General features: G+C 44.5%; 1 protein-coding gene across 6 annotated transcripts in view; it reads right to left on the reverse strand.

Annotated features, from left to right (window-relative positions):
* The window catches only part of PRKN (parkin RBR E3 ubiquitin protein ligase), a 1414869-nt gene that overhangs the window by 931830 nt on the left and 470258 nt on the right, over positions 1–12781 (reverse strand). For all 6 annotated transcript variants that reach the window (XM_081293730.1, XM_081293731.1, XM_081293729.1 and 3 more), the window contains one exon: positions 10694–10812. In XM_081293730.1, the coding sequence (XP_081149856.1) occupies positions 10694–10812 (119 nt within the window). The remainder of the gene's footprint in view (positions 1–10693; positions 10813–12781) is intronic.

Raw genomic sequence — 12781 nt, forward strand, 5'->3', positions numbered from 1 at the left:
AGGGCCAGCTCAGCGGCTGCCACACCTGCTCCCTCTGAACCATCACATAAACCACACCTCTCAATTTGTTCTTCTCCAGCACTAACCCTGTCACTTTTCCAAGAAGCCTTGTACCTTGCTACGAGTCGGGCTTCTTGTCAAGAAGAGTCAGGAACAATGCTCGCCTGACCACACAACCCCTCTCCAAGTTCACACAGTGGCCTGCTGGCCAAGCCTCCTCCTTCATACTCTCACCAAACCTGCAGATTCTGAAGCTGCTTAGAGAATTTCTTGGAGGCCAAGGAATTCTTTGACCCATTTATGCTTGAATCATTGGTTTAGCAGAGACAGAAAGAACTAGAAAATAGATCACTTTAGCTGCTCTAAACAAATGAAGACATGGAAGATTGTATGGAGAAAAAACAGAAGTTATAGGTGGAGACTGATTTCAGGTCAAGTAACTTTCAGTTGGAGGTCTATCAACAAGGAAAACAGGCAATCCGAAAAGCAATGCCTTCTCCATCTCTATGGTCCTGGGCAGAAGTTGGATGACCAAACAGCAAGCATGTGTTATTTGAGCAACTCCCTTATCAGGGAATTTAGACTGGATGGCTGCAGAGTCCATTTCGGATCAAAGTTGTGGGAAGGCCAAGGTACACAATGAGGCAAAGCCAGTGTCCCGTTATTCATTACTCCACAGAACTCTCAGACGTCCACTATGCACCGTGCACTCTGCTAAAAGCAGAGACCAACGAGGTGTCTTTGGCTGCTTCTTGGAACCGGATCTAGTAGCAGGATGAGTACACAGTACCTGAGGAACAGGTGTCTCTTACCTTTCTGGTCACACCATATTTTGTGAGTGTGTATATTTCATTTTCCCTGTATCTGTTTATGCAAAGTTTATCTTTGGTGGCAACACTACAGAATTTATAGGCTATTTCATATTTGTTTACACTGACCTTTACCTTGACTACTTTCAATAAAGATAAAGACAGAGAAGGAGCATGCTTTCTCATTTGTGTTCAGCATGCTGGGGGGAGGGGAGTGTACTTGCCCATGAGATGCTGCTGCCAGCTTTAAAATATGGCCATATCTGATTATTTTAATTGCAGGTCATTTCCTTGGCAGTAGGTCAGTTATGCTTATTAGGATGGCTTTCTCAATTAATATGAAGTCCCCCATGCACAACTAGAGATTTATAGCACATAAAAAATCAGGGTCATTCTGACTTTAGACAGAAATAAAATACTTTGAAATGAGCTGATTTTTGAGTTCAAAAAATACTAATATGGGACTGCAGGGTTTTAATTGTGCTTGGAGGGGCCAGTGGCCCATGTAGGACTCACACCACAGACCCTGGCGGTATTAGTCAGATGCCCCAGGACAAACCCACCGGCTAGCTAACACTGACAGGGCTCTGGTCTCTGACTCCCTTTAAGCCTTCCTGCTTCCTGTTTCCAAGCACCCCAGTGCACGCCCTTTTCCTCTCCACTAAAGGAGAGTTCCCTGTTTCCCCTCTTACAGTTTCTGAATCTTGATCCCCACTTTAGGACACGCAGTGGGGTAAACATGACTCTTTGCAGGAAATGGCACCGGCAGTCTCAGCCCTCCCGTGTCCTAGTAAGGAAACCAGCGTAACACAATACAGGTGCTGGCAGTCAGAAGCTCAGCTCCAGTGCCCTGGTTTTAATTCTCAGTTTGGTTTCTTTCTCACTGTGTGACCCAAGTAAAGTCAATTAACCTCTCCATTTCCCACCGGCTTTAATGATACACTTATGCAGGTAGCCTGATAGCCCCAGGCGGAGGACGCGGTGCGTGCCTAAGTACAAAAGCTTCTGAAAAATGATGCACAAGCATGTCTCAGCCAACCTGCCACTGCCCTGCGTGATTCTCGAGGAGCACTGTTAATGTGCCTCCCCCAGCCCTGCAGGTTTATCTGCTGGGTAATACACCTGCTTATTCATAAGGCATCAACAGGAGATCTGCATGGAGTAAGACCAGGTGAATAAACCCCCTCTGGTTCACTACTGAGAGTAGAGCCACTCACTTCTTAAGCAAAGAACAAAATTCACCCAGTGCACTCAAGATCTGTTTGTTTTTTATTTAATTATTTCTACTATACTTGATAAAGTTTCTAAGTGGTTAAACGGAGAATGTGTCTGTTTCATTCTGTAGAGGATCAGGGAGCCACATCTATGTATAGAAATAACACCTAAAGACAATGGCATTTCCCACCCAGAATGTCAAGGCAGGCCAGATCTCTCTGGGATCCAAGTAAGGCATGTGTGTGTGAAATGTCCACTCAGTAACAAGGGCAATGAGGTCAGGAAAACGATCTAAAATAATTACGCTTCTGAATACAGCAGGCCTTAGTCACGGCCCACCCAACGCCCATCACATCCACTTTCCTTGTTAGGAGCACTCTGGTTTGGGGCGGGTCAAATCAGAGGAGAAAGTGAGGTTGGTCTAGGCTAGTCACAGCTGTCCTGTTCCCTGTGGGCCCTGTGGGCAGACTCCTGCTTTTCAGTGGCCAAGTGACCCAGTTATGGCGGTGAGGTGTAAGAAGACCACATGGAGGTTTCTAGGAATTATTTCCATCACTTTGAAAAAAGAGGCAGGTACTGCTGCTGCCCACTGTGCTGTCCTGCACACAGATGTTCAGGAAGGACAGTGGCAGACAAGCAGCCCGGGGTGCCTGAGAAATCAACAGTGTCCTTAGGAGTTGACCTGAGTTAAGTCCTGTTCTGCCAGCAGACAGCATCACTAGCCAATCAACAAAGCAGCCCAGTTTCCGACAGGGTGCACACAACTACAACTTAAAATGGAATGACAGAATGTGTGGGGACCGTTCTTGAGAACATCGTATCTGTTCCTTTATGCTTTACAAGTATTTATAGGTGGTAACTTTGTCAGAACATTGGCCAGGCTCAATGGCACATGCCCATAATCCCATAGGCACAGGAGGCTGAGGCAGGAGGATCAAAGCCAGCCTCAGAAACTTAGCAAGGCCCTAAGAAACTTAAATTTTAAATTAAAAAAAAAAAGAATAAATAACAGAGGGGGAGGTTGGGGATGTGGCTCAGTGGTTATGTACCCCTGGTTAAAAAATATATATATATATATATATAGTTTTGATAAAAATTCTTCTGATAAATGTTTGAAATGTATCATCGCACACAATGAATAAAATTCCGGATAGCCTAACTGATTCCCAATTAAGTAAATTATTGACCACATGGTACTACTGACAAACTTTGTAAAACTTTTAATATCTTCTGCATAAAAAAATAGCTAACATTGGCATTATGTACTTTGCAATAAAGATACATGTGTATAAAATCAGTTATCTCTCCCAAAATATAAACCATGTTCTTTGGAAGAAGAGTAGAAACCTTAACCACTTTAAAAAAAAAAAAAAAAAAACATTTCCAGAATAACACAACTTGCATTCCCTGCCTATGGTTTTGAGAGTCTTACACTAGCCACCTGGGCAGGAGTGCAGCCACACGTGAGAGGGACAACAGTGTCACACATCCACAGCACAAAGCCATGGACACCGTCTGGGAAGTCGGGTACCCAGAGCTTCAGAGCCCCCAGTTCAGGGAGGGCCCTTGAGTCATGCTTGGGGAATCTGCATCTGTGAAGAGTGCCTTCTTCTCTTTTCCTCAGTGTTCTCTTTAAAGACTTCTAAGTAAAATCATTACCCAAACAAAACAAAACCCAGTTGCTATTACAGAGAGTCCCTCAAGTGAGAAATCAATGAAAGGTGTCACCACCAGAGTCCAAATGAAAATAATGACCTGGATTAAAAAGCCAATGAATTACCAACCTTGGCCAACATTTCTGCAGGCTTTAATTAATTGAAATCACTACAACTATAATAAGGCCAAAGAAAATCTTGCTATAGTGAAATATTATGCATATGACAAGGTAGACATTGCTGTAGTAAAGACAGCATCAGGGGGGCAGCTGAAGCCACCCGCAGCCCTGTTCAATAACATTTTGCTTATTTCCTAAACAATTTTACATTTGCACATGACATTTTTTCTTATCTCCTAAACAATTTTATATTTATATGTAACATTTCATTTAGTTCAATAGACAACTTTATATTTTTCATTTTTTTTTCTTATAAACTGACAAATGTTCATACTAATGTAGCTATAGCAAAAACGGAAATGAGTCTTTTTCAACTGGCATCAATTTACATATTGGTATCTTTGTCTAATCAAAATGTTTTTGGTTCACTTGTGATCCTGAGCAGTTCTCCAGAAACAAGAGCTCCATCTGGTAAAGGGCTGAGCTTGTGAAGTGCTTTACGGTCCCCTCGCATGGGGTGTCAGCATCACCCCCAGGGCTCCCAGGTTTTTCCTAGGCCCCACCCCCATGAGTAGGACCTACTTATGCAAAGAGGAAAAAGACATTCGCGTGTATCTGAAATGCAAATGTAGGTGAACTTCTTTAGTGTCATGCTAACTCCGGCACTCCTACCCAGAATCCTGGGTGCCAGAGTGACACTGGGCACACCCCTTCCCAGTCAGAGGCCCAAGGCCCCCAGCTTCCCACACAGCCTCCCCAGCTTCCTCCAGGTCCACCCTTCCTGAGCTGTGTGTCCCACCATCCCCCTCTCATCTAGGGCTCTCCCACTCCAACCTCAGTGCTGGAAGCTCTGGGAGTCATTAAAACCATCCAGTTTTCCTGAAAGTTAAAGTCACAGAGCAAAAAAAACAACCGTGCCCGACACATGTACCTAAGCAGGCTGCTGAATGAAGATCCGCTCACCAAGGCCAAATCTCCAAATGGTCAACTTGCCTGACATAATTTATTTGATTATTTATAAAGTATCTACCTTGATAGTTGGTGCTCTGAGCTGTTCAGATCCCACAGTGCACTCTGTGATGTATCTTCTGTCTTTGCCTAGCAGAGGGGACCCTCTACTTGTCACCAACTGGAATGGAGCTGGGGCAAGGACCAAAGAGAGCACATCCAGCCAACGTGGAAAGAGTGGGCATCTGAAGAGGGAGGAGGGATCAGGAGGGAGCCTGCGGCCAAGCAGAATCCCCAGGCAGAGCAGATGGCAGGAGAGGGGGCTGCTCTCACCGACTCCTGCAGGACTTTGCTCCCAGCCCTGCCCCAGGGCTGCAGGACAGATCCGCCTGCCTTCAGCTCCCTACACCTGAGCTGGCAGAGGAGAATCCACATGCAGGCTGTGTTCTTTATGCCTGACATGATAACACAAAGCAAAACTACATTGCAGGATCCTCACCATCAAGACATCCAGAATATTCTTTACAAAAATTAAATAACTTGCAAGGAATACTCTAGAAAACCTGAAATGCTGACAAGAAAATCTATAACAAGCATGGAGGAGAGTAAACCATACTTGGGCAAAAATGCCCTATGCTAATACTAGAACGTAAGTTAGATATATCCTAAGACTTCAATTCATTATGTAGATGTGAGAGCAGGTTTTGACAATAAGAGAAGTAAGTTGACTTCTGACCAACAATTAATCTGTAACAAATATTAAGTTTAGAAATGATTATACATTTAGACTATATTTCTTAATAAATTTCCTCACATAAATTGTGCCTAATCTATAAACCAATTTTAAACAAAATCCATCATGCCAGGCATTTTACATCTTATTCTATTTATTGCCCCATTTCTCATCAGAAACCTTTTAGCTCTAATGCTATTCCAAGGCAGAGTATCTCATTAGAGTGGCAAAGATAAAGTTCTTTTTGAGATAAAGTAATTATAATGATTGTAGAGGGAAAAAAAATCATCCAAACTCCTTGGCTGCAGTAATCTCCTGGCTTCTCATTAATTTTAAGACTAATAAACTAAGTGCAAACAAAAAGATGTTAGTGTGGATAACACTGGGTACCTGGAGCTGTGCTGAGAGATTAGAAACCTGCAAAATTGATCAGAACTGGGGTCCTGCAGGACTTTGCTCCCAGGCAGACATTCCAAAGCAAAACTCTGCATTTCTCTCTCAGTTCACCTCCATGCCCTTCCGTCTTCTAAGGATGACTAGATTCAAGAACTTCACTTTCCTCCATGTGTACCTTGACTCTATTTTAAGTCTATTTCCAGTTAGAAGGAACAGACCAGTTAGCTTCTTTCCATGGCAGAGCTTAGTTTTCTCGAAGAGGCCCAAGTCACCTAGAATTCAGCAGGGACTGGTGATGATGGGGGAAGGGGAGGACACCCTTCCAGAATCGGGGGAGCACAGTGTCAGGACCCAGTGAGAGCAGCCTGCGGGGTGAGGAGCGACCGTCAGAATGATTCCCAGGGACGGACGCCAGGCCATGCACCCAGGCTAACTAAACCACCAGTCCAGTGAGAACCATGACAGTCACAGGTCTAATGGTGTTCTGTTGACGCCAACAGGCGCTTAGAGAAGTCTTTGAGTGAAACAGTGAAGTGGGTTATTGTAAGTGATCCTCTCACTGCTCAAGAACACAGTCAGAAACACACAGCCACATACAAGGCACCCCAGGTGTGTCCAGCCCTGTCTCATGTGGGCATGGACCCAGGTGGGCAGCCTTAGCGCCAGTGTTCGCCATGCTTCTTCCCTCAGCCAGTTTCTCCCCTGCAGGCCAGTGAGCACTCACTTTTCTAAAGGCTATTTTGATCTAGGTGGAACCCTGGTCAAGATCACCATGAAATAAAGAAGACATTTGGATCTGGAAACAGAAGAGGAACTGGTGGGCAAGATGATTCTCAACTCGCCCTTGAGGTCAGCAGGTCCAACTTCAAACTCAAAGAAACTCTGGGGATGGGCATAGGACGTCCATCTTCCCTGCCAACGTACATGTTATGAGTACCGCATCGAACAGGGGACGCGGTTCTAACCATAGCACCACGCGGGAGAGGCAGCTCATCATTGCTACGTGTACTATTTAAATAAAGTTGAGGAAACAGAGGCATTATGAATGAACCCCCAACCACCAGGATGTAGCAGGGGACCACACAGACATGAGATGCACGGAGCTGGCTGCAACCTGCTTTCTGCAGATGAGAAGAAAAAAAAAAATGTGTTTTTCAAAAATGATTCAAATGGCTAAGGAGGTTCCATTTTTTTCTCCTTATGTATAAAAATCTCTTTGCAGACATTCAAACAAACCACATACCACTCCACTGTAACTAGTCACCCACCTAAAATCCTATATTCTCTTTTATATTTTCATGACCAGAAAATTATGTAAGTTATTGATCTTCATAAAGATCTAGAAAATGAAACCCAAGAGTTGCCCATTTTCTGCATAGAAATCATTCCCCTTGGCAAAATCCAGCAGCTCCTCCATGGCTGCAGGCTAATCAGCAATGTGACTGGCCCGCAGCTCCTAGGGGTCCTATCAGGAGGTTCTACCGAGTGTGTGGTTTTTCTATAACAAAATATTGAAATGTCTGATCTTCTGATATGTGCAAGTTATGCTACCTCTGGTAACTACTAAAAATATGGATCAATTCTCTTTAAATCATGTTTATTCCATTTTTCCTGAATCTTTAAATGTATTTTTTTCCCAAGAGTATTCTTGAGTGACATTTTAAGTACAAAGGAAGTAGTTAGATAATAGAACATTGATTACTGGATTTGTATAGTAAGCAACATATCCTACAAAAGGTCAAGGCTTTGGAAAAATGAAGAGAATTTTTTTTTTTACTCTTGGCTCAATTATTATTTAACCTGTAACTTTGGGCTCTTTACTTAAACTAAAAGAGTCTCTTTGTTTAAAACATTGCATAATACTATCTACTTTTCAGGTCTATCACGCAAATTAGAGACAAATATAATGATATAGAGGTAAGCAGGGAATAATAAATCACCACAAACACATAATCATTACTAGGACTGATATGATTATAAAATGCCACACAGAATTCCTGAAGGGTGTGCACCTATGGAATCAAGGTGTGAAGGTTCAAATACAATTGTCACTCATTCAACATGGTGGCTCTGTGCCCTGCGAAGGGAAGGCCCCATGTGAGGGGTGGAAGATACTGCAGACACTGCAGGGCGTGCTCAGCAGGGAATGGATGACTGCACCATGACACGGAGGATTCGCAGCTTAGGGTACGGAGCGACAGGAGAGGCCAGATAGTTCCAGGACAACGTAAGAGAGGGGTCAGTGATGCGCAGAGTAGGAAACAGTGTGAGAGTGTGAAGGGAATAAAAGTTTAAGGTTAAATATCAAAAGTGGATCAGTCTGGGAATGGAATAAATCACAGAGGGTCACGGGATGGGCATCTGAGGTGAGGTGCTGAGACCACTGGTCTACCAATGGGACACCCTTCCCTGGAAGTGCTGGTCCTGGTGAATAGGTGCTTGACTTAATCTCAAGGTGACTCTATTCTAATCTGGAAATGATAGTGACTCTGCATTAATAGGGGTGAAGGGGGAGGGGAAAGTGTTGGCCAGATCTGGCTTCTACACTGCAGGACGGAGAGTCACACACGTGCATTCCTGTACGTGAATGAGGATAACAGAACATTGATAATCAAGTCCTCTCTACATATGAGCGAACCTCACAACAAGGAAGAAACAGATACTGTTATACCAGTGAGCAGTCCCAAGCTGACTCAGTGGGGAGGGGGAACCAGGGCTCTCGGGCTGCCTCCAGGGTCATCTTAGTAAGCTCACCTCACACGTGTCCCCACGACAGCCACCTTTCCTGGTGTCTGTCCTCTTCCAGGCTCAGCTCAACACCTGGGATTAACGTGCCACCTAGTCCCTACAAAGCTCTACTTCAGTTGCATATATTGAGACAAACATTGCAGGAACTTTCTTTGTGTTTTTCAATCCTCGCTGCTCAGGGAGTATAGTATTAAATGAAAATATCTCTTGATTCAAAAAATACAAAAGAACCAGCTGCAATGAGCCCCGCCTCACAGCTCCCCAACATCTGGCAGGCAGCAAGGTCCAGGTATTGGCCTCCTCCTCTTCCTCCACTGTGACACTGCCCCTCGATGCCCACTTCTGATGGCAGACTGAATCTCCTGTCTTATCCCTGTGGATATTTGGGTATATGGCCCTTCATGTAAACATATCCACACAGCAAAAAAGGGCAAAACCCTTCTACAGCTTGTAAAGTGAGAGGGGATAGTCTGGGTCCAAATTCCTGGTCAACGCTAACACGCTCCTGTTTTCTTAGACTAATGACTGAAGCTTTGGAGCCTCATTCTTCTCAAATCTAAAATGGGGGGCAATAATAGTACAATAGAACTTAACCAGAGTTTTTCTGTGAAATAATTAAATGAGGTCACTTATGAAAAACTTAGCATGGAGTTCCACACTAACTTGTTGGTGCTGTTTGTTTTAAGAATTCACCAGGAAGTGAAAGTAGGTCATATCTACCCTCTAGAACAACTGGGATGTGACTGCAGATCAGAACGGGAAAGAGACAGGCCATCCTTTTGGAAAAGGCAGAGGAGAGGAGCAGCTTGAAGGGAATCTTGTGCTGGACCCAGGCCAGCACTTCTGCCTGCAGGATGCACTCAGTGTCCAATGACAACCTGGAAAGAGAGGCCCCTGCAACTGCTCGGGTGAGACCTGGCCTCTGCTCACCCAGGCTTCCTAGGTGGGCTTCCCTGTGTGGCTGCAATGTGGTGTCACAGGGAGATCCCCCATCGCACTTTTAGTGGTGCTGCCATGTCCTTGGCTGGTGGCAATGCATCTGTGACTCCTCCTCTAGGAGGTCTCTCTCGAGGTCTTCTATTACCCGTTGTCCCTACTCTGGCCTTGGCTCCTCACTGCCTGCAGAGTGAAACCAGAACGCTCTGCCCTCGTGGGGTCTCCCCAGGCTGGGATGATCACCCCCATGGGAGCCCCTCAGTGCCCCAGCACTGTGACCTTTGTACTCTTCTCTGTGCTCACACACCTGTGCTGGCCAGACTTGCCACGCCATGCCCACTGCCGCATCTGCATCACCTGCCACATCCCTCACATCACATCACAGGTCAGCAAAGCTCTTCCCCCTGGGCCAGAGAGTGGGTAACTCAGGCTCTGCAGGCCGTCCAGCCTGCGTCCCAACGTGCAGAAATGGGTGGGTCTGAGTCCTGAACAAATTTTATTATTTATGGACAATGGGACTGAAATCTCATGGAATGTTCATGGGCCACACAGTATTTTTCATCTTTTGATTTTCCCCAACCATTTTAAAATGCAAAAGTAACTCCTGGCTCAGGGTCTGTACCTGAAACAAGCAGCAGGCCACAGCAGACCTTTGTTGGGACCTCTGCTGACCACGATCCTTAACTTCCTTTTTCACTTTTTTTGATTGAGGTGTAACTTACAGTTAGTGACCTTCTGCGCATTGATCTTTAGTGCAGAGTCTGTTGGACCTGGAGCATGGATGAAGCCACTCAGGCATCGTGCAGCTCCAGATGCAAAACCTTTCCAGAACCACAGAGGCCCCTCCTTGCAGGGTCTCATCTAAAAACCAGCCCCACCAACGCCCAGCCCCTTCTGTTACAAAAGCAGTCTCCACACTGCCTTTCGGTGGGAGAATGACCGGGCACCACCAGTAGAGAGAAATGCCAAGGCAAAGCTTTATGTTAAAATGAAGCTTCAAGTCATAAGCTGTGACAACCACCCAGAAGAGTGCCTTATTTTCAGCAGTGGGGGACTCGTGCTGACCAACAGTGAGGGGCAGCTGGCCAGTCGCCCCTGTGCTGGCAGTCCCGTGGTGGCACTGCTCCTCCTTACCTGGGCCAAGGTGAGTGTGGCTTGCCTGCAGGTGCCACACCGAACTCGGAGCTTCCCCGGCTGCACCCCTTGACAGGGGCCTTTGCAGTACACATAAAAGCTGTTGTAGGTCGGTCTACCTGTGGGCACAAGCAGAGGGAGCAGCCGTCAGTGCCAAATCCAAACTGAGACCAGAGTTCTCTCCATCAGCTTGTTAGAGGAAGGTTTAAAACTAACTCTTCAGGGACATTTTGAAACATTCGTGGAATAAATATACCAATGAGGAGATGATGATTAAATCTGGAAAATTTAGTTTTATGCTCAAATGAGTGAAAATCTTTTCTTTTTCTTGCCAATGGTTCTATGACTTACTCAATAAAGTAAGCAACCTGCAGCCAGGAGAGGGGCCAACTCTGTTTGTAGCACAGTGAAAGGAAATGCGCTCTTTGCTGCTCATGTTTGAAAGGGGGACAGGAAAGCAGAGATCACGGTTCCTGAATTCTATTTCATGCTTCTGAACACAGTTATGAAGGCTCCAGCCTTTTCCTCTTAAAAACTTTATCTGCATAAACAAACCAGCCCATTCCTCATGATATGTGTGATAGGATCACGCTAGCTGGTTTTCCAGGGGACTTGCCAAAACTCAGACGCACATTAAATGAGAGCCCTGAACCCTGAGGAGCTCCACAGTTCCAGCAGCCGTGGGTTGAAATGGGTGCTTTGCATTTCATTAATATTCCCTCTAGCTAGATAAGTGCCATTCAAATAGTATAGTTTCAAGAGCAAAAGGTGAATAGAAAAGCAGATTCAATAATTAAACATCTCTGATCATTTCTCTAGAATGTCAACATACAGGGATTATGTTACTCCTTCAATTAGGAGAATCCTTTAGGATGGTCTCATACTTGGATATCTGAGGACAATTAACTTTATTCAGAAGCACTGATCAATAAAATAATAGTCTTTCTAAATTTCTAAGTTTCTACAATTAGTAGTTATTTCTTTTAATCCTTATCTGTTGCTAGGGAGGGGGGTTAGCAGGAGGCAGGTGGTGTCACATGACATGACCTGGCATAATAGTTTATTTAAAATTTTATTGGTATCATCAGAAGCATCTATAAATAATTAGCATTTCTTATAATTATGAATGAGAAAACAGCCTTCCAAATGCACATGGTCTACTCAAGCAGATGGTACAGATACAATGAGAAAACAACAGAAGTTTCTGGAGTCCTAGGCAGTTCTATTTGTTTCCCTAATTTATTGGAAAAAGACTACGTATACATTTTGTATTGCTATTTGTTTAACCACCTTTACCAATAATGCAGGAGATAAAACTTTGTAAAATATAAGATGCAATAAAGATGTCAAGTTTTATACATTTGTGATTTATAATACATTTTATAATTATTAGTCTCCAGAGATAAATATGTAGCTTTTGTTGTAAAGAGGAAATATAAATGTATGTTTACATTGATGTTAAATAATTAGTTTTTAACACCCCCAGTAACATCAATGCCTGAATGGGGGAGATATCCAGGTTTATGATGTCACATTATTATTGCCAAATATAATAATTACATAAGATATATTCTTATGGTTTATATACCTTAAATGAAACATAGAACCATTATCAATGTTATATAAATAGTCATAAAATAATAAAGGACTGACTAGCAAAAGATCACAAGAACGTGACAATTCTAACTGTAGTAACAACTTGGTGAAGGTGGCAGGAGCCCTTACTGCTAAAACCTTTATCAGCAAGATGAACAAATCCAATTTCACAATTTTTACAGCCTACTGTGAAGGTTAAACAACAAAAAGGAGGAAGAAATAGAACAGGGGAAGCGAAGCTTTCCGAAGGGGAGTCAGGGTTTCAGGGGCCAGCACTGCGCAGAGAGCAGATGCGCAACCGCTTGGGAGAGGAAAAGAGGAAAGAGGGCGGGACCGAGGTCCTCTCCCCAGGGCAACAGCGGCCTCCCTCCGCGCTTCAGGCTTCACTGAGGTCCTTGAGAAGTTATTCAGAACCCCTGCGTGCCCACGTGTGTGCCCTCGAAGCGCGGTGACACGCCACCCAGGACACACTCTTCCCACGGCCGGCCGCAG

The sequence above is a fragment of the Spermophilus citellus genome, assembly GCF_964194105.1.
Source record: "Spermophilus citellus genome assembly, chromosome: 5".
Taxonomy (NCBI): Eukaryota; Metazoa; Chordata; class Mammalia; order Rodentia; family Sciuridae; genus Spermophilus; species Spermophilus citellus.